General features: G+C 36.5%; 1 protein-coding gene across 3 annotated transcripts in view; it reads right to left on the bottom strand.

Annotated features, from left to right (window-relative positions):
* The window catches only part of FER (FER tyrosine kinase), a 163203-nt gene that overhangs the window by 61100 nt on the left and 78431 nt on the right, over positions 1 to 23672 (bottom strand). For all 3 annotated transcript variants that reach the window (XM_085305337.1, XM_085305339.1, XM_085305340.1), the window contains 2 exons: positions 23297 to 23500; positions 19908 to 20030 (listed from right to left, as the gene is read on the bottom strand). In XM_085305337.1, the coding sequence (XP_085161463.1) occupies positions 19908 to 20030; positions 23297 to 23500 (327 nt within the window). The remainder of the gene's footprint in view (positions 1 to 19907; positions 20031 to 23296; positions 23501 to 23672) is intronic.

Below are 23672 nucleotides of genomic sequence, written 5' to 3'. Positions count from 1 at the left end.
CGGTAATTGGTGCCCGCTTTCCAAGTGAACCCCAGAGCGCAAGTGGGCTCTCATGGAAAATCACCACCTCAGACAACAACGCGTGACGCGTACGTGCATTTTGTCATGGGTCAGAATTTCCCTCACTACTGCTAAGAGCTTCACAGTGTGAACGAAACCCAAGGACTGCTGCGGCTGCAGCTCTGAAGAGCGCTACCACTACAGAAAAACGCGCGCCTACGTTTTAACCCTCTGCTTTTTATTTTGGTGCCCCAGAAGGCAAGCTAATTCAGGAATGACAAATTATCCTAGCTTCTCAGGCTTCCAGGATCTTCTGTGTTTAACAAACCAGCACACACACCTGCTAGATCCTGGTTAAGTACAAGAGAGAACTTAGTAATAACTGAAGTATTGAGCAGGAAAAATACTTCCTATCACACTGTCACCCTCATATTAGTCTAGAATTTTATAAAGCCTCATTTATCTATAAAGGTAGATGAAAAAGATTTCTAAATATGCACATCAGTTTACTTAAAATCATTAAAGYAAAGGCTAAAGATAGAGCATAAATAAAGTTACTACTCTCGATATTGCTTGCTWATTTGATATCAGGCAATTTTTATGACAGATGAACTAAACAAATCTTCTTACATAGCATTTAAGTGATAAAGATGGGTCTGGCTGCAAGAAAAAAAAAAATTTTAAACAAGATCTTTTATGCCCTTGAAATTTTATGTTACATGCTCCTAGAGCATTRTCAAGCCACAAGCCCTTGTGAAAAGTCTGCAACAGACCACAATTAATAAGAACGATCGGGTACTATGTATACTAAAATAACACAAAAAAATGTACTTGCTAAACAAGAGGAGAAAGCTTACAGACTCAGTCCTCCATAAYGCACATTCTCAAACAGCCTTCAGAACACGCCCTGTATTTTTCTTTAAAAGCTCTTCCACATCCTGTCCATGTCAAGCCAGCCTTCAAAATCCACATTGCTCACGCTTTGAACTCTCTCATCACACGTTTCCCACACAAAGTTATGATATTTACCTTCCAAGTCTGTCTTTCCTCTATGCTGACAGTGAGTTGGGTGCCACCGAGCGCTGGCACCCGCACGCAGCAGAGCAGACAGCACACGCCAGGGCAGTCAGACGTTGCAGATCAGCAGGCACATGCTAACCGATGGGCTTAAGCCTGCTCCTTCAAACGAGCTGATGCAGCGCGCGGAGTACAAAGTTTGAGCTTCATACAGGTGGCTGCTTGGACTGCTTGTGTCTACACCTAGTCCTGGTACCTAACCAGCTGAGGTTCATGCTGACAACCGCTAAAAACACCAAAAAGCAGTTGGGGTGAACAAGCAAGCAATCCAAATGTTGCAACTGTACAGAGACGAATAGGAAGAAAAAGAAGTGGTTCTTTCAACACACAGTTACGCCAAGTTTGAACGCAAAAGACCATTCAAGCAACTTTGGTCTAAATTCCAAAGCAGCTTTAGCTGTGGAGCTTTCAAAATTCACTTCTGTTTTAGCTGTCTCAGATACAATAGCTAATAACCTGCGTATCTAATAGAGTGAGGAATTCCATGTTTCTCTGCTCCTAAGTGGAGCAGAGATTCATTTGTGCTTGTTATGCATTTACAAAGCTATAACAGAGTAGGAAAAAATGTGATACAATTTACTCTGCTTTACTCCAAAATAGCTCATTTGAAACCTGGACTTAAATCATTCACTGGAAATCACCAGCCTAGGGAAAAATTCCTATGCTCAAACAAACTTTTTTACTGCCTACATCATTCTCCATCATGTGTATATGAATTCACTGTTGGCAAGCCTTTCCGCTATAAACCAGACCAAGTCACTTTAAAGTTCTGCAGAGATATAACACATATTATCAATCTTGCCACATTTCTTATAATGAATAGGGTATTACTCAGTTTGCAATGATTTTTAAGAAATTCATACAAACATTCATGTCACTTCTTCCTGTATTTCTAACTAGACTTTTTTTAATCAAAGTTTTTGTGATCCTTTGCAATGATAAAGTTCTACTGAGAAGATCAAAATTTAAACAACAAAATCAGGAAATAATTATTACTTATTAGGTAATATTAGAGCAGTCTACAGATTTCACATTTCAAATCATTTCTTAAAAAAGAAAAAAAGGAAAAAAAGAAAACACTGTCTCAGAACTTTAAAAAATGCACCTGACTAGAAAATAATGATCTTTGGATTTGACAACTTCACACTCATTTAGTATTATTTTGCTGCTATTGCCTTCAAACTAGTCACTTGTAAGTCTTGAAAGCAAAATGTTAGTATGAGCTTTTACTCATGTGACAACACTCGTTCACTGCATTGAAATAACCGTGCTCTGTTCCAAGAACTGTGCATAAGTAATACAGCTGTATGATGCTCACTCTGTAAATCACTGAAACTAATTGTGGAATTATGGTGGTCTTTCACCCCAAAGACTGGCAATGAGATCTTCTGCAAAGGCTCAGATGAAATTTATTTACTTATGTTTTGGAGAAATGCACAGTCTCAAAAAGTCCAATTTTCAAATAGGGCTGTGCCCTAATATACAAAAAAATTTAACACAAGTTCAAACTATACTCAAAATCATTTTGTTGCACATGAAGACATACTGGAAAAGGTCTCGTACTCAGCTAAAACTCAATGCATTAAGTAATTTTCATGTACAACACAGGGTTTCAGCAGTATGTCTACAAAAATAAGACCTTTACAAGAGAGGAGAAATTTCACTTTTCAATTTAACTACAGTCTTATTGAAATATATTTTGTGCTGACCAATTATACATCTGACTAATCTACATCAGAACTCCTTATTCCTACATTATTTCAATTTCATTCTAAAGACAGTCTCTCTCTCTCTCTCTCTGTAATTATCAAACTAATAAATGAAAAAATCCTTTTGTCTCTACTACTCAAAGATAGAGAAAACTCTTTGGTATGTAATTAGACCTTAATGCAGGGCATTATCTCCTTGTTATAGACAACCTGTCCATAACTAACATGCTACGTCAAGCCACATTATCTGTCTGGAACCAGATATAATATAAAATAATTTCTTCTAAAAGACTGAATCCTAGCAGAAGGCATGACAACTACGATCACTGCCTCTAACTCATCAATTTTTAAATTCAAAAGCAAATGGTGCAGAATGCAGAAAAAGAATTTAGTTATTAGTGATACAGATAAGCAACAAGTGATACGTTGATTCCCTAGGAAAGCAAACTTTAAAGAGAAATGAAACCCTGCCCTGAACCCTAGGTAACTGGTACATAGTCCCAAGTACAACCTGACTACAGACCTGATCAAAGCCCTTTTCAAAACACAAAACTTGAAACCATCTTAGAAGAAGCTAGAAGACGATTTTTAAAAAAAAACTCTGAAAGCTCTTCTACCCCTTCAGCTGACAGAGATCCAATCTTTGACAGAATATCATCCACAAKGCTCTGATTCACAGTACTGCATATTTCCTCTGGGCTACACYCCCAGTGACTTCTGCTGTCAACTCATAAGGAAAGTAGAGGCTTATACTGACTCAATTCTTCTTTTTGAAARGAGAAAACTCTTAAAAAGAAAGAAAGAAAGAAAAAGGTGTAGAGAAGAAACACACTGCACAATGCACCTTGCTAGGAAAGTGGCTACTCATTAGCTTCTTTCACATCGTTAGATTTAGATGAATTAAGCAGGGCAGGGGRAGTGTGAGGACAGAAGGGGAAAAGTAATTTCTGCTGAGATTTCTAGGACTTTTTTCTTATGCTCAAGGCCACAGGATCACACARGCACTAGAAGGATTGCTTCTATAAGCCACGCTTAGTGCACGTCGTGGAGACCCTCTGAGTGCCTCTAGTTATTCTCCCAAGCTCCCTGCTCGCCACTCGGTCAGCCTGCATCACATGAATTCTTGCACCAAACCACCATGCCTATGCAATGGGATTCCCGCGCAGCCATTCCCCCTTCCCTGTGGAGGGCTTCCCAGGAAAGTCTCAAGCGTGGCTAATTGATATTTCACCTATAGGCAAGATTCTTGATCAAAACTGCTGGTTCATTGACCAGAAGCACTATATTTCCTTCACCTCCTGCTTTTGATTTTGCTCCAATTTTGATTTTGCTCCAATTTAGAACTGTTTAAAGCCTGTAATATTTTCTAGGTACTTTTTGTTGATTGTTCATAGCATACCTCATATTCAGAGGCATGCTATAAACAGATAGAAGCACTGGCAAACTGAAGGCACTCTTTCCTCTACCAGTAATTCTTAAGCTTAAATGATTTGTAAAGAAAGATTTTAAGGAAAAAAAATTAAAAATGACAACTTTGAAGTATTACTAGTATTTTTTTCCACTGAAATAAATTCTGTAAAAGCAAAAATAATTTCAGAATTAAAAAAAATGGATTTTTTTTACCTCCTAATTCCCAAGATTCAATACTTCAGTGAATGACTTTTCAAAAATATTTACAACGTGACATTTCAAAGGCTTGTTTTATGAAGAACACACCTGATACATAAACCTTCAGAGGAATAATYACACAAAATGGCACTATAAACTGCAATCAACTGAACTACCAAAGGATTTGTTATCACTGTATCAGTACATTAATAATTACCTGTATCCTTCTTTTTATGAAAACTTTGAGTCATTCATTATACTGGTGTAACCTATTGATTTGATTCAGTATCTTGCTTTAGCCAGATTTTTGACAATCAAAGGATTATTCCAAGTTTGGTCAGTTTTGCTACATAAACTCTTGTTGGCTTAAGAAAAAACTCTTATCAGTTAAGTATATGCCAATTGTGCCAACTTGCTATAATCAGTTTCATGAGATATCAATAAGTGAATATTAATTTAAATGGTACATAAATGACAGTTGCCTGTCTATGGGTGATTTGCTCTATGAATAGAAATACCTAATTACTTTTGTAGGTATACAAACTACGTCTTAGGTTGCAGCGCCTCATCACGTACATCACTTCAGCAGCTAGCTGGCTGAACCAGCAGAATGAAGAGAAGGCAGCTGCCGCTCTGGGAGACACTCAAATGATCCTTTCTGCTTCTAGCTGGAATATCTTCAAAACTACTCATCAGGCACCATCTGCATGAACCTCTAAAGCAGATAGCTGAAAAAAAATGGTGCAACCGTTAGCATCTCACGCTCGTTCTGATTGCACTTTTCATCACTCGTTTACTCTCTAACTTCTGTGTATTCATAATTGATTCTGACACCAGGAAAATTCGACAGACCACCCACAAGAGATTAGCAGAAGGTACTTAGGGTAACATAACAGCACRGAAGTTGTAACCAGGACTTCTCTCTTGCATCTAATTTTCCTCCCCTAAACTATTCTGAATCAGCTATTCCGTCGCGCTCCTCYGCACCTTCTCTCTGGAGCTCAGGCGGGGGCCRAGCCCCAGCRCCGCGGCGGGGAGCAGCTCCCGCGGGACGGGGCGGCCCTGGCTCGGCCTCCCCGCCGCGCTGCCGGGAGCCTCGCTCCCAGGTCACCAGCGGGCAGGGGGCAGCCCCAGCCGCACCGGCCCTGCCTGGCGCCTCAGCCTCAGCAGCCAAACTGCCCCCAGCGGGGTGCGCGCAGGGCCCTGCCACTGAGGTGACTATTTACTAGTGACATAGCATAGTATCATCCATCAKTGACCTGGAAGAGGGGACAGAGTGCCTCCTCAGCAAGTCTGCTGCTGATACCAAACAAGGGGAAGTAGCTGGTACACCCGAGGGCTGTGCTGCCATTCAGGGAGACACAGACAGGCTGGAGAGTTGGGCGGAGAGGAACCTCATGATGCTCAACAAGGGCAAGTGCAGAGTCCTGCACCTGGGGAGGAATAACCCCAGGCACCAGGACAGGCTGGGGGCTGACCTGCTGGAAAGCAGCTCTGTGAAGAAGGACCTGAGAATCCTGGTGGACAAGYTGACCATGAGCCAGCCTTGTGGCCAAGAAGGCCAGTGGTATCCTGGACTGCATCAGGAAGAGCAGTGCCAGCAGGTGGAGGGAGGTGATCCTGCCCCTCTACTCAGCCCTGGCGAGGCCACATCTCAAGTAGTGTATCCAGCTCTGGGCTCCCCAGTACGAGAGAGACATAGAGCTACTGGGGAGAGTCCATCAGAGTGCTACTAGGATGATGAAGGGACTGGAGTATCTCTCCTATGAGGAAATGCTGAGAAAGCTGGGACTCTTCAGCCTGGAGAAGAAAAGACCGAGAGGGGGAACTTCTCAATGTGTGTAATTATTTGAAGGGAGGGTGTCAAGAGGATGGGGCCAGATGCTTTTCAGCGGTGCCCAGTAACAGCACGAGAGGCCATGGGCACCAACAGAAGTACAGGAAGTTCTGTCTGAACATAAGTGAAAAAATCATTACTGTGAGAGTAACAGAGCACCAGAAGAGGCTGCTGAGAGAGGTTGTAGAGCCTCCTTCTTTGGAGATACTCAAAAGCTGTTCAGACTGGGGGTCCTGAGCATTGTGCTGCAGGTGTCCCTGCCTGATGGTCTCTTTCAGAGGTCTCTTCCMACCTCAACCRTTGTGTATGCGACTGTTTGCAGTCTTACTGTATTTAACCTTTGAACATACTGATAGATCAACAGACGGCCAAAATCTGAGAAACAGGTTGTCAACTAGGCAATTTGCAGAGTGGAGAACTATGGTCAGCCTTGATACTGTTACCCTTCCCACGTGTTCCCACATGTATCAGCTGACAGTCTCCCTCCATATTATCCTAAAGGTTTACACAACCAACATTTTTACAAGCAAGTATATTCCCAGACTTTTTGAGGTTATCCAGGAAGCTTGTTTTAATTTCAACAAAGGTAAGTATTTTCAGTGAGAACAGTTATTTCAAGAGTTAACTGCAACTTGGAGAATATCTCCTGATAATTTTAACAAACCAAAATCTTCAACTGTGAAAAAGAATACTTCGAAACCAACCAGAACATTCTCTTTTTATTTTTAAAAGAAAATATTATCTTGACTTTGAAAAGACTCTGGACAGAGATCATGGTCAGTATCCTGGTCTTGAATGAGCAGAAGAGAATCACACATTGTTCATTTCTTTGGTGGAAAAAATGCAGCTATTAGAATTGTGTGCAAGTCTACAGTAAGAACAGCAGATAGTCTCTGAAAAGATGGAGAGACTTTTTCTTTTCTCCTCTCTCTCTCTCTCTCTGAAAGACCAAAATTTTATCCCTCTTACTCTGAATTTCTTCCAAACATGTAAGCTGAAGTCTGAGGTGCAGCTTTCCTGCTGCCTATCTCCCTCCATTAGCAGAACACTCATCAAAGATACCGGATATTATTATGCCAGGAAGAAGGTTTACAAATTAGTTGCAGTAAATTATAATAGCTCTCAGTAAAATGGAAAACATAACCCAGAATGAATACTTAGTGCTCAGATTTCCCTAGCATTATTTTGCTTTAATTTTCAATAACAATTTCAATCATAAATAAGTCTAACATGGTACTTTTTCAAATTAACAGCCAGCAGTGAGACAACTAAGTACTAAGCATTTTAAAAACAGATATTTTGGGAATTAAATATGAATTTATGAGCCTATACTTAAGCATTGAGTTTTTAACATCTTAGCAATTTTTTTTTAGTAGGAGAAAGGGAGAGATAGAGTGTCACATGTGCTTGTACTCTTTTTCAGAGTACCATCAAACACAAACAAGAGTCTTATCTAACAGACTAAAGCACAATTTGTAAAAGCTCTACCGAAAAAAGGAGCAAATCATGATCAGGTTCTACTATAGCACGAGTAAATTAGAATACTTCTATTTTGTCATTGCTATTTACTTAGCTCACATCCTCTGTAAAATTATGTTTCTGAGCTAGTTTACATAAAAGCCATAGTGCAAAACACTCTCACACTGATGAAGACAGGATCCATAGGAAATTCTGTCACTGCTTTTCATCTTATGAGTGGACTTAAAACACAAAAGGCTAAAAGCATCTAAAACTGGGGAAACTTCAGTGGAMTTATGAAAAATAAAGCAGCAACTAGAATGAATTTTTCAAAACACCACAATGATTCAATGAAAGTAAAGCAAATTGCCTTAAGAGAATTGAAAAGATGAGACTTGCCAACCTAAGAATCTGTCCTAACTCAGCATCGAGCTTTTACCAAAAGCCTAAATCTCTCCCCCCTAAAATTGCCTTTTCATTAACATTATTCTAAAAAACCCATGAAACAGAGGCATAAGTCCTCCTGGCAGCACCTCAGGTATAGTAAATGTTCACATACTGTACTCATATGTTTCTTCATGCTGTAAGAGGGAAAAAAATGTGTTCAGAAAAATAATTTGAGAAGTAGTATTTGCTCTCCTTTCTCCCTCTGAAATAGAAAATATCARTTGTATGAATTACTGCAGCCAAGACCTATTTTTGCACAATGACAAGAAAGGAAAGTCAATCTTTCATTTTGGGTATTAAAGATAATTAGAGTGAAATTCCTTTTTATGGCTAAGAGAATCACCATTGCAGATCATTTTTCAACAGAAGTGGGTATCCAAATACCATTTTTCAAAACTTGCTGAAGCAGAGTAAAATAATGAAGCCAAATAATGGTTGTGAACCTGTTGATACTGGTCTATCTTTGTGGAAATGAGAAATGTTTTTTGACACCATCTAGGCCAGTAGATCTAATGTGCATACAAATTTCATGAATCATAACCTATATATTTCAAGTCTTTCAGATTAAGTACAGAAATAAAGGTAGCTAGTGAAATGATTTTTCATAACAAGTGTGCTTTATGAGATGGTTTTTTAAAAAAMCCCACTGACAATTTCTTTAAAACTGTTTCAGAATTCATGAGCTGTAAAAATTGTTGTAGAAGCCGTTCTGCATTATTATCAGCACTGAATTAAGCCATCTTATAATTCACTGATGAAACTCGATGTGAGGCATAAAACAGCATAATAGTGCAGACAGTACATTTTCCAAGTAGGTAAACCTAGTTTGCCTGACTTGCCTTTTGTTCCACAGAAAACTCTGAACTTCAACCTTTTTCCTATAACAAATTGCATGGTACACGATCATAAGCCCCTTAGAGGATACAGCTGAGATTTGAAAAAGCTACGATGCAGTATATACACTGCAGAAGTGACCTGAGATTAACAGAACAGCTCTTCYGTGAACGTTCGTTCTCTACGATCAATAGACAAAATGACTGCAAAAGTCAATATACAAAACCTTCACTACAAATTCTTCACATTTTTGGAAGGACATGCAGTATCTCTGTAAGTGTATATTGTCCTTTTCAGGATATTTCTAGTCATTGGACTAAAATAAGACAATGTAGCAAGAAAAAAAGTTGGAGAAGAAACACTGTATCACCATACTAATGGTGGTTCTCCACCTAAGAAATAGATATGGAGTGCAAAATCCTTAAATACAGGAAAAGGAAGATAAAGTTGGAGTTGAGATCATCCTATTTCAGACACAGAGGAAATTTATAATATCTAACAAGGGTCCTCTGAACACTCATTGTATATTTTCTCACTCACTTCTTTCTATTGAATATAGTAACTTCAGCTTCTAAACTTAAGTACTTCTGCATATTTTTGGTTAATGTGTGATTCACATAATCTGTCCTTTATTAGATAGGCCATTCGAAAGAGCTCCAGTACTCTGTAGGCTCCAAGCAAAACAAAACATTGTGAATAGGCACAGATTTATATTTAAACAGTTAGTATGATTTAAAGAGAGAGGAAAGTGAAAGCTCAGTAACATTACTCATACAAGCAAAAAAAAGCATTCAAATTGTTAAAATAGCCTAAAATATTTTCATATAAACACATACACTTCTGCCTTTTGCCCATCCTCAATCTGTGGAAGGTACTTGAGCAGGCATATACAGCTGGGCTTAGGAGACAACAGATTTATACAAAAATGACCAAGAGAGTCTCTTTGAATTACCTAAGATACAATGGGAAAGCAGGAAAAAGAGCACATCGGGGCAGGGGAGGAAAGAGGGAAGGGAGCACACTGTCATAGGTAGCCACATATTTGGTCCCATCTTGACTTAGCTTCAAACTATCTGTCCTTTTCCTCTTAGATCGCTTCTTTTCCTTGGGATAAAACGTTTAACTCACTGCTTTTGCAAAATGCATGTAATAAGGGAGTGGATTTGCAGGGAGTATATCTTATATAATGAATAGTTCTTCCAAAACTCATTCCAAAATTGTAGTGGTTAGTAGGCAATACCTGCCAAAGAGCTGCAATTTCACATTACAACTTGTGACAAATTAATTCTTTGATCTCAGAAGGGTAAGATACAGCATCCTACCTCTTCTCAGTCACATGTATTCATCTTGCACTGGCTTTCATAATCTTCAGATCACACGTTAAAATTACTAAAATAGAAAAGAATAAACCTGGCATAACTCCAAACAGTTGAGCTAGCTTAATATGTGACTGGAAAAGAACAGGAGAAAGCCAAAGCCACACAGGAAAAAAAAAAGGGGGGGGGGGGAGAGCAAGCACCCCCAAACACCTTTTTGGCAGCAGCAGGCTGTTCATTTGACTTAGCTGCAACATGCAGCTTTAGCCTTAATTTATATTCTTTTTTTGCTGTGAATATCAGTAAACTGCCTGCATTCCAAGCTAGATGGATGATGGCTCTGAACCACAAGTCATGGAACATTACAGAAATATCAACAATTTAAATGAAGCACTGCATTATTATTATTATTATTATTATTATTATTATTATTATATCAGATACACCCTTCCACATCATTCTTTAACAAGATATTTCTAGCTTCTATCATTAACTTCTTATTCCAGATAAGAAAGGGGCTGGGAAACCTCTGATTAAAGAAAAAGCCAGCTAACGAAGGACACACAAAGAGAAGTGGTACAGACCCACCAAGTGGCCCTGTTAAATATTAGCAGCTTCTATTACGATACGCTCRCACATTCTTCTGAATGCTCTATTCAGCAAATGTGTATTCCTTTCTCCTATATACCTGAACTTAGCTTGACAAAATTTTCCCATATGGTCTATGGCAATCTATTGTTTGTTGAATCTTACTGTACTTTTTTTGTCTTTTTCTAAAACAGAAAAGTCTAAGAAATAATTATGCTGGTCTACCTCAATGTTTCTGAACTCCTTTTGAATAAATGAGCCCAGAATTAAGCAAATGCATTTATTATTCATACTTTTTAATTTAAAATATGAACTCAGTGAGATAAGGGTGAAACATCTCTCTTTGCCATTTATCCTATTGACATTACTTTTGTTACTTTAAAGGCATTGTAAGTATGCGTATTATCCTGTTGGTCATTCCATAAAACATTCCAGCTTAAAAGTAATAATCTCTTTTCACTTTGTTCATTTGCAGAAAAGAAATCTGTAGAAAGTTTCTAAATATAGAGAATTCTCTCCAGCTCAGAAAAGCCCTGAACCTTAGATGGACGGAAACTCCCATGGCCAAGGAAGTTATGATGTATATCCATTTCCCATAATTATATTCTTCACTAGGCATTCACTTTTAGCAACCTGCATACAAGACACTGTGCTAGACTGACCTCTCAGTTTGTTAATAACACAGTCAAATCAAAGCTATTACTTTTCTTCTCCTTTTAATTTGGCTATTCTGTTCCTTGTCAAACAAATGTCACTGTGCTTAATATGTATCCTTTCCTCACTCTGAATATCTCCAAGATGCATGAGCAATTTTCTTGCAAGAATGCTTTATAGTCAAATACTTCTAATTTTTAGGAAATTGCTGAATGCTAGTCAAAATCGGACACTTCCAGTCATCATAAAAAAATGCTTATCATGTGGCTCCCATTAACTTCACTGAGTATTGTGTTTCCTTTTGTGAATATTGTGAAATTCCTTTTTCCTTCCTGTTTATGCACACATTTTCCTGTAAAAGACATTTTCGTCAGTAGCAGGAAATATTAAACTAGACAAACCTTCCCATCTGAGTGGAATATGTTTTCAATCTGGTACCATAAAGAATAAGCTTTCTATTTATGAGGCTTCCATTCTAACTACTAAAGCCAAGTTATTAAGTTATTAGCTTCCAAGTAGTAGACTAGTCAGAAGTGCAGCATTTTGGCACACCAGCTCTTTCATGGTATGCTTACTGCTATTTCTTTTCACCATCATTCCATGCAGGAGCAACTAGTCTTTTCTTCTACAACAGTGCTTCAAATTCCACAAGCACCTGACAAAGATCAGTCCTTCAACGTGACTTGAACTTAATACTCACCACGGACACGTTACATGACAATCTTTTAGAAGAAGATCAGCTGTCTGAAAGGATAGCACTCTTAATAGTGGTTACTTCATAAAGAACTGAGGCTGAGATCTACGCACATATTTTATTTCATTATATATGCCCTTCTTGCAAGGTTATCCTGAAGTTCTACCTAACCTGGTCACTGAATTCCACCTTAATTAACACTTAAATACTTCCTCATACAGATCCAGCTTCTTGAGAATTCAYGCACTACTACATTCACTTGAAATATATTTGATTCAAGAACAGCCCTGCTCTTGCCAGTGAGTATCATCTTCTGAGTGTATCCTTTACTCCTTCACAACTGAAATGTCAGAAGACAGTGGACTTAATTCTGATGTGCATTGATCTTGTAGTATATCATCTGAGATGAACGGCCAAGAAATTTAAGTGTGTTAGAGTGCAAGTAATCCTTATAGAGTAATCACATTTTGGCAATTCCAAGATAGCTCTGGAGATCCACACGCATCCGTAACAAGCACTATACCAATGCAGGTACTTACGGAAAAGCTTGTTTTGTGTCATTAACAGTGGCTATTTACTAAGGAAGTCAAGAGCTATTTCCCACAGAACTGCTCACTCTGAAATCACTCAGAGTACAATGAGTAAACAAATAAGCACTGTACAAATAACCACATTTACCCGTAGAATTTTTGTGACTGTCCCATCCTTGTCCAGCAGACAGCACTGAAGAGAGGAAATATATGTGCCCACTACACCCTGAGCAAAGAACACGAGGAGAGCCAGAAGCACACCCACTGCACACAGAAGGCTAGGACAWACAAGTCCTCTGCCCATCCATTTGAAGAACTTGTCCAATTTTTAACAATGTCAGTCTAAGCTGTAATTTAATATAACCCTCCTCCCCCAAATTTTAATAGCTCTAATGATAGAGAAAACAACTGCTCAGCACTGTCCTCTGCCCAAATAGAAACATGATAATGACACATTGCTAAAGCATCTGGCACATTTTCATATTAGACATATGGTAAGTTATCTCAACATAAATATTTACTTATTGATAAAACTTGTATTAAATGACATTGCTGATTATGAACCACAACAACAAAAATCAAAAAACTCCAAACTATAAATCTGCATTCAAAAACTGTAGCTAAATTAAACTCATTAAAAGAGGAAATTTTAAGTACTTATGCAATGTCAAATACAAAGATGAAGCCATCAATATATCAGGAAAGCAAATGCTTAGTTTGCTAAGCAATTTTGGTGGAATCAAAAAAMCTTATTTCAGTTTTTACTACAGCCTTTGCCAACAACCCTGTGTCAGATCAAATTTTCCCTAGTATCTTCTGATCACACTGTAACACGAAAACAAAAGCAAAAAGTCTAGGTTGCATTTCTTCAGCTGATCCGTAGAAAGAAGTCTATCCAAATTAATCATATCTTCACGATCAGAATGCAAAACATTTCCTGGCCATCCCTCTGAGCCTCTAATAAAATCTTATTTTGGAATTTGTAAGGAATAACTTCCCTTCTTTATCCCCAAATAATTATTTTGCACAATATGGTTTTGGTAGACCATATGCTTCAATTCACCTGTGCTTAAACATGAATAAAGATAACTTCCGTAGAGAAGAGGAAAAAAGCTTTATAGAACTTATAGCTTTATAGAATTCTGCTTCAGTATTATTCTTGAAAAAAAAGTGACCATCAGTCTCATGATTGCTTTAAAATCTACAGTGGTTTTGAATTCTAGGTCATTGACAGCCAAGAGAGGTCCACTCCCCCTGGTTCTTTGCATCACTCCTTTTTTAATATCTTATTCCACTTCAACTAGCAGAGCTAAAATTTTTCAGGGACAACAGAACACATATCAAAAGCTACTTCACAGTAACTCATACTGTGGAACTGCAACTCTACAAAGATATTTAAAAGCATGGGCTCAAATTCTTACTTTTAATCTATGTTGCATTTCTTGAGCCTAATGGTCTGCATTTGAGTAATTTTTTATATCTGTCAGTCAGTCAATGAAAGTATTATTTGTATTATATAAGTCATACTGACTGCACTAGTAAAAACAAAAACTAAGACCATAGTTAAATGCCTACATAAGAAATGAAGTTTACAACTACAATTTGATAAAAAATAACTATTACAGAATATCAGAAAAATAATTATTACAGATTGCAGAATATTACAGAATATCAGAATCCCAACTCTTGGGAAGGAGCAAGAATTCATAATAAAATCAGGATGCTACTTCAGCAGAAAAGGCATTTCACTGTTGTAATCATACCCTATCCTCATCAAATTTTACTACTGTGCTATATTAAAGGCTCTGGTTATGCAGCTTGTGATGAAGATACTACAACTCCTCCACTGCAAAGACCCACTTTTTACAGGTATTCCACAAAGGTCTGACTTGTACCCACAAAACTGCAGAACTCCAGAATGCAGGCAGGCCTTTGATCTTCACGTGTATATACAGAAGGTTACGTATACGGTCTAGTAAATTCAAACAGCTACTTGCCGAAGGATGCTTTAATTGAAGTAGCTTATTCCCCCAGATAATAGCTTTCTCCCCAAAAAACCCTATTACTCCAAAATTTTCCATTTAATACTTTTCTCTCTTAATCACATATATTTTATTTTATTTTCAAGGAAGAAAATACATCTTCAATCTCTTGTTTCATGAACTTAGCTTATTTTTTCCACTTTTCAATTGGTTTTGGAAAAATTATCAAAACATATCTAATGCTATTTGTTATTTTCAGCAGTGTTCAGGATGACTCCTTGTGTTCACTTTGCAGCCCACACAGTGATGTGGCTCTCCTTGTTCATATGAATGTCAAAAATCTGCTTAAATCCTGCTATCCTATTAAAAAATAATGCTGATTTCCCYGATGTAAGAATAATAGGTCTTCTGCATGACCATAATGATACAGAACAGTAAATGAGTGGCAAAAGATAGTTACATCCAAACCACGTTTATGCAATGAGTATGATTATTTTCTATTGGTTTATCTTTTATGTAATATAATTTATCACCTTTCATTGTGTATTTAATTTCCTTAAAGGAAATGAAAGATGTATTTTAACATTCAAAAGCGTATATATCAGACTTTTATCGTGGTCATAAGAATCGCAGGTAGRGGTCAAGAAACAACCCATACTGACTGTGAGCAACAGGTCCTCCTCAGCATTTGTGAGGCCATCTCGATGAGTGGGTACCATACTGCTTCAGATGCTACAAACCTAACCTACATAAAATTCTGACAATCAAGTTGTTCACTGTTATGGACTGCTTCTTCCTTGCAGCAGTAATCTGTGATATTTGAATTACTGCTACCAAACCATGCAGGTTTACCTCCTTTCAACCCTTCTGTTCAGGTTAATCAACATTATTTAAATTTCTATCATTTCCCCATGTGCAGGAAATGTCTTAAGTCATTCCATAGGCTTCTTTGTGACAGAAAATAAGATTCAAAAGTTGTAAATGAAAGCTACTAGCAACAAACACATAGCCTCAGATATTCATAACCAGAATTTTAAATTTGCTGCAGAGGAAGCAAAGGCTGTATCAGCATTAGCAACTGATCAGGTAATAGCAGATCGGCAGAGTGAAGCAGTTGGTGCTGAGGAACYGATACATTTTGGGGAGCAGGGTGGTATCTCAGATCAAGTCTCCTCTGGTTCTGATGACTGTACTCCCACTAGCACTTGTGCAGCTTCCTGTTCTTCAGCTGAAAACAGTCAAGTTTTGCATTCTTTGAGACTGCTCAGTGATGGAAACATAGCATCCTAAGTGGTGATGGTCCAGAGATTTGCTTCAAAAGCTTATTTCTGATCTGACCTAAATGTTAATGCATGCAAGCACATCCAAATAAAAATATTGGTTTTGATTTCCTTGATGATTTTATTTTCTAGGAGTAAAACTGAAATATCTCCAAAACTTAATATAGATTTCATATTATTAATTGTATGAAACATATTTCAGGAAATTTAAAAAACTCTACAYCATGAGGTCAAACATTTTAGAAAGTTAAAATATATTTAGTATGTTTAGCATAATTTTTCCATAAATAAAGACCTTGGGGATGCAGTGAGGTTACTCTGAGGCCTTTTACATACTAGTCAYTCCATCAATAATAACTTGAAGAACATAAAGTGCATTTTTTTCTAAAAGATAATAAATAAATATAAATCAGAAGCTTTTTCATTTAAAAAAATCTCTTGCAGATATCTCTTTAATGCCCTTGGCTTTTCTAATTTAAATTCTATTATTTCTATATCATTAAAATTCCAAGCAGGCAGATTTGGTCTACACGAAACGGGATGTGGGACAGGCCTTTTGTGGCACAATTAAGAGTGTTCCTTTCAAGGACAACATCACAGAAGGTGAACACTAATTTTGCTAATATAGTAAAGGAGAACAAATGATTGCAGAAAGAAAAGCAGAAGCAAACTACATTGCATATTTTTTCTCTGATGTTCTTTGTCATACTTAACTTTCACTTTCTAAATAAGTTATTACAGCGACAGCAATTTGCATAAAAAGATTAAAGATTGCATGAAACGTCAAAGACTGCTTTGCAGCTACATCAGGAAGATAGAAAAAGCAGCCTTTACAGATGTCAAAAGAATTTAAGGAAACTATCAAAGACACACTGATAGAGCACAATGCAGAAAATACCCCCAACCTTTGGTGTCAGAGTACATGTGTCCTTATTAAAAATAAGTATGCTTAAAATGTCTCCACTTTGCTCTGTGAAAGCCATGAAAAGCCATGAAAATTAAAAAGGAAAAGCTCAAACTATTCATTTTCTTAATTTTAAAGTACTTTTTTCAATAATGGATTTTGAGAACAAATACCACAAAATCATAGTGCAGAAAAGTAATTGTTGCAAAGCTCTGAAACAGTTAAAGCGATTCTAAAATACTTGTTTTAAAACAACTGAAATTTTTTAACATACTTTTCAATACTGTCTTATGAGGTTCAAAATGTTGGCCTTGAAGCCCTTAAAGTGCATTATACATTACTTTTCATTTTTCTTTCTTTCTTTCTTTTTTTTTTTGCATATATCATATGCAAATATAAAACAACATATAAAGGTACTTGCTAAAAGGTACTCTTTTTAACASTCTTTTGCCAATACCAGTGTGAACAACCTTTCCATCATTTCATGCATTCTATCAGGATGAAAGCTAAAAAATTCATGAACCCCAAAGGAATTACTCTTGAATATTAAGACTGAAGCACATCAGCACAAAGGAAGTCGTATCACCAAATACGGGGCTGGTATGATGCAATTTTATGGATGGATGGCAACTATTTGCAGCATTCAGGAAACAAAGTACTTCATTATGACAATTGCAAGCAATTACCAATAGGTTATAAAAWAAAATAAAATAAAAAAAGACTAGCACCATCTATAGTACTAAAACTTGCTTTAGTTTTAGTTAGCACTAAAATTAACTAAAATTGACAAATCTAGAGGAGAGTGGGCCTATTTTATACTTCCCTGAAACCAGAAAAATAGAACACTGCTCTCCTACCGGTGACAGCAGTAGAGCAAAAAATTTGTTYTAAAAATGGCTCTCAGTCCTTTCATAAGCTGATTATGATATGCTTTAGTGCATTAACAGCAGCATTGATTCAAGACCTGAAAAGATCCCCCACACAAAATCATACATCTGCATATGGTTCTGCTGATTATCACCAAGGGATCCTAGACAACCTATATGTGCATTTATACCTAAAAGGACATGAAATGAAGTACAGTAATGGAGAAAGGATGAGTAAAGTTATTTGGCACTGTACCAGAAAAATTATTTAATTATGTATGGTTACATAAAACTATGCATAAATGAAAACCTAATTTCTCTTTTTAAAGTTATCAAAATGAAACAAAAATGTCAAGAATATAAAAACTCCCTTTATTCAAAGTAAACAACAGAATAAAGAAATAAAGTTTTCCAGGCTTGTTCTATCTTAACAAACAGAGAATAACCAAGAATAAACCCCGTTTGGCATGTAGTAGCCATACTATCTTGAGATTTCCCATATATTCAATAATGAATTTAAAGCAATGCTTTATGTTTAATAATTAAAATCTAAATTTTGTAATTAGTATKACATTAACCTAAAATGCACACTTACAAATCCTCATTATTTAAAATTTATATAGAATATAGTAGACACTTATCAATAAAGAACCAACCCCCCCCCATACATGAACTTAAATGTTTGGAATTCCCTAGAAAATAAGCAAAATAAATGCACTTCACAGCTAGAACACAACATACCACATTTTCAATATCTTTATTGAAAGATATTGAAGTAACACATTTTCAATATCTTTATAACCAAAGCAGACTAAAAGGGAAGGTCATTCACAATTTTAGAAGTTACCTAGAAGAAATAACTTTCACTTTTGATGTGATCAGAGTTATCTCCAACTTTTACCTAAAGTTAGGGAAAGTCCATAAAAATATGCATTGAATATGTATTCCTTACAGAAAATAGGCATGAGGTGTTAAAGGCAGTGAAGAAAAATAAATCTTTCACCTTAAAAACTAACTCTTTTTTTTTTTTTTTTTTTTTTTTTTTAAAGTAAGGAGAGGTAAGCATAAACAAAACACATCAATTTTGAGAAGAACAGAACTTTAATTTCTTAGTATTATTACAGAACAAGATCTAGGAGTTTGGTATATGAAACTAACTGATTTATATGCTGTTATGCTAAAACTCTGTAGAATGTAGACTGTGCCTTACATATGCTTGAAACTAGTCAATCCTTTTTATTAAGCATACATGGCTAGCTCATAGTTAAAATGGAAAGATTAAGTTACAAAGAGCTGGTTTATGAATGAAATATGAACTGAATAGATAATAATCACAAAAATACTGGAAGAACAAAAGGAGACTGATAATCTATCTAATATATTTTAACATTTCAATCCCATTTTGTTTCTGTTCTGAAAGCCAATGTGAAATGGTCTAGTGATTAAAAAGTAAACTTTTATTCCAAATTTGCAATGATGCTGATGGGACTGTACCTGTTTCCATATCTATATCATCACCTTATATACAAGGCCTAAAATAGGGATGAAACTGTGAGTGGTGGTAACTCACCCAAACTTTATGAGAATTTTACCAYGTAAAGATTATATTTTTTTTTCAGAAAACATCTTCATTACAACTTTATGGACATTGAACTAAGTTTCAGTTACTTAGTCAACAGTGGAGTCCAAATGAGAAATACAAAAAGCAGAGAAAAGAAAAAGTAGAAGGACATTTTAGGAGACTCTGAATACCATTCATTTTAGGACGGCAAATATTTATTATAAAAATTAGGATGGAGTGTTATTTTGAAGGAATAACCTGAGCCAAGAACAGCAGGCTAAAAACATTCAGAAAAAGAACAGAGAATCACAGAACAATGAATAATAATAAAAAAAAACTTCCAAGAATTTGCATGCTAGAAAAAACACTAAAAAACTGCATTCTCTTCTGTCCAGAAGCTAGTAACAAAGACAGTTCCAGTATTCCAATTATTGACCTAATAGCATATACACATAGTCTACAACATACTTAGAATTTCCATTTGTCATCACAAGGAACATATTTTAAATAGAGACTTGAGAATACTTCCAGCTTAATAGAGTACTAGGAAYGCATGCCTTACCTTAACAACAGGATTCAGCAGAACAACACCAGATTTCTTTGTAATAACTTGCTTTGTTGTATAATGATGGTCTATGAGCTGAGGAATGGTTGGAAATCCAGTTCCTTCAAAACGATACTGATTCTGTACGGAGGTAAAATGAAACAATTGTTTCTGTACACGTAAAATTTCAAAGGAGAAACTGCAAACGAGCATTACCAAGCTTTCATCACTAATAACCAAACAAAAAAAGTTTACTTTTACAGAATTAAATCACTGTCTTAAATTAATAACTTTTACTGAATTAAACAGAATTGTGAATCTGGAAGATACTATTTTGAAACATTATTTCATCTCTCATTTAAGGCAATATGACTTAAAACTCCTAAAGACAAAGAAAAAAAAAAAAAAGCTCTTGTAATTCAAGGGGTTAGAAAGTTTGCGATACTTAAATTGACAAAGTGAAATAGAAAAATCAACATTAACTTCCAAAGTACATGAGACTAAAATTACATAAAACAACCAAAAAAATAAACAACCGATATTCTAATAAACAAGAAATAAGTAACGCTGTCTYAGTCAGATCTTACCACACTTAGAACACTTGAAAAAATTAACAAATCCCTGGCATAGACACAAGACTCATGATTTGCCTTCATAAGAAGAGTATGCCAGAAAAGTCTATGGTGTTACAGAGGCTAAAAATAAGGGCAGGTCATACAYATAGTTTAGAGAAGCTGAAAAGATAAAATGCCTTTTCTTCCCTTCTATGCTTTTATTTCATTTTAGATACCTAATTTAACACCACAGTAATAGAACAGTGGAATCTCTTAATATTTTTCTTAGAAGCATTTAACATTTTCCTATTAAAAAAAAARTGTGATTTCAGGTACTAAGCGGGGGGGCTTCATCCCTGCCCTTACACTTAGGGAGGGAAATGGTAAGTAAGTGTTTATTCCTTCCTCCTGAATCTCTTAAATTCCACACCGCAACCTAGTGATTGGGACACAGGATAAGCTACGGTGCCCACASGTACGGTACGTACAAGTTCTCAACACGTACGATGAGAGGACTCTTCGCGCAGAGGAGCTGCCCTAAGCCACCCAGCAGAACTAACAGCCGGGATAAAGACTGTGCCGGGGGGAGCGTGAACGGAGACTCAGGTTCATTTACTCAACTGGACATGGAAAATCATCGCTGGCATGCAGATATTTTCTTTCTAACACCCACAGGCATTCTGTTTTTTAATACAAGATTTCTCCTCATCAACTTCCTGTAATGTGTTACCACTTTCAGTAAAGGAAGCTTGGTCATGTCACCTATTTTCACCTTCTTATTAGTTCTCTATTGTAAAAGTGCCYTTTCAGTCTAAACACTTTTTGTGCTTTATCTCCCTCCTAACGTCATTCACTAATTAAACACTGGCTCAGCCTTGCCTGGCCAGTGATACCAGCCCACAATCTTCTCAAACAACTTCCTTCAAATCTCCGTTCTGATGATCCAGAAAACCCTCGACATGGCGAGGGTGCTGACGTCCTGAGAGACTTCCTAGCACAACCACCGCTCCTGCTTATCATTTCCTCATACCAGACCCCATCCCACRTCCAGCTGCTGCCATTTCTGCAAGACTTTTGGGGCAGACAACATGCTTTTATTCCGTGCACTTATACAGGATCCTGATCACGATTAAGATCACTTAACAAACAACAGTTTGAAAATAGCATAGCCTCCAATGGCAGCAGTGAAAAAAATAATTAGCCTTTAATGATTGCAGCAAAATTTGATGTTTCAAGCTGAAAGATGAAATAATTTACCATACAAGTACTTTTATTGAGATTAGCACTTCGAAATACTCATGAAACTTATCCAATTAAATACTTRGGCAATTAAAGGACCACTGTTAAAACATGTATATGTCATACTTCTACTCTGCAATCTTTGATTCCAAAGAAAATTTGGGTCGAGGGAGACAAAACTTGTCAGTGACGGAAGAGAGTAAATTGACTGGTCACGGAGGGCTGATTCCACATTGTATGAAATCACTGTGTGAAAAACAAGCTCTTACACTTCACTCTCAGCCAACTTTCCCACCAAACAGTTGATGAATGCAGTCCATCTTGCCACAGGACCACAAAAGTCCCACCACTTATTAACYGCTACTCAGGGTTAATAAGATTTTTTCTTTCTTAAATGTATGAGCGGATAGATCTAGTGACCTGTTGATGTTTGGACTGTYCAAGCTATGCAATATTAAACAATACGAGTCTTACATTTCAAATAAAACTCCTATGAAAAAGTACTGAAATTACAGGAATAAAGATAGTTTTAAAAATTTTTCTGGAGCGTGACACCTACGATGATTTACACAAGATTTCAGTYATACAAAGCACATAACACATTTAATTCTGCTGGGTCAGGATTAAAGCACCAAGCATCTTACAAGAATGTGTGAATCTAGTTATGGATACTTTTATTTCTCATTCTGCACACTGAAACGCCAAAATACCCTACGGTCATAAAAATCAAGATACAATAAAACTCCAGGTGAAAATTAACAAAAAACTCATCTGGACAAGTGTCCATAATCAATGACCCTACGGAAACCTCCCAACTTCACAGAAGTTGGAACAATATCACTGCCCCTCATTAAAATGTAATACAGCTGCACATCAGCAATAGGGTAGGATGCATCAGCCGGAAATTTAGACTGGGAAAATTCCCTCAGTGTAAACATAGTTAAGGTAGAAAATTTGTGCATTTGTTTGTATAGTTTGACTGAAGTTTGGAAGATTTTATTGCAACATGCTGAAGTATGTTTTGTCAGCATTTCAACCTTACTGAATCAAAATGGAGAATGATTTGCTAGTGYATTGTACCTCTATTCCCAGAGACAAGAGCTAGAGGCATTTCTAGTAATGTTATGAGCACTGTCTTATTTTGAAAGAATTTGAAATTCTGAAAGGTATAAAGAAAAATACGTAAGAATAAARATATTCACAAGCATTTATGTTCTGCTGAACAAAACAACATCCACAAGGCTAAAAAAGAATACATGCACCTCAACAGCACCAGGGTTAATTTCCAACAATGCTCAATTGCTCAATTTCTAACAATGTAGAAAACACCCAGTTTAAAAAAAAATAAATGTACATGCATGAATTAGCATTAATGAGCTCTGGTTTTCAAAAAAGATGTAAAATAACCTCACACTTCATGTTTATCTTTTATTCCTAAAATGACCTTTTCCCCTGATTTCAGCACCGATTAAAGTATATCCCAACAACTTTCATATTTCATATAAAGACTAAAGCCAAATGTCAAAGTAAATTATGTAGATCCTAAATTGTTTAGCTGAAATAATAAGCTTCCTAACATTGAATTGAATATTTAGTACTATATCAGGGACGTACATCAGCATATTGTATGATAAAGTGCCTCCGYTGTCCATCTGAAAACACAGAAAGGACATATTCACCAGGTTTCCCGTGGCTCTCTCGCACCAAGAAGTCTCCTTGCTGTTTTAACAGCTCCTGGGCTTCTATTCTTGGAATTGCACCATGATACCAGTCTTGCTCTGCCAACGGTTTCTCAGTGGTTGATATTACATCAAAGAACTTGGAAAAAATATTGAATAAAAATGTTACCATAACAGTACATCTTTAGAGCTTATCTTTATATAAAAAGCATAATAAAAACAATAATTGTGTGTATTTCTACTAACAAACAAAATTAAAACTACTTACACTAAAACAATACTAATCATCTTTTTTTCTACCATTTAAGAAA

The sequence above is a fragment of the Rhea americana genome, unplaced genomic scaffold (genome assembly GCF_003343005.1).
Source record: "Rhea americana isolate MKP2758 unplaced genomic scaffold, rheAme1 scaffold_22, whole genome shotgun sequence".
Classification (NCBI taxonomy): domain Eukaryota; kingdom Metazoa; phylum Chordata; class Aves; order Rheiformes; family Rheidae; genus Rhea; species Rhea americana.
This window is presented reverse-complemented; position numbering and strand designations above follow the sequence as displayed.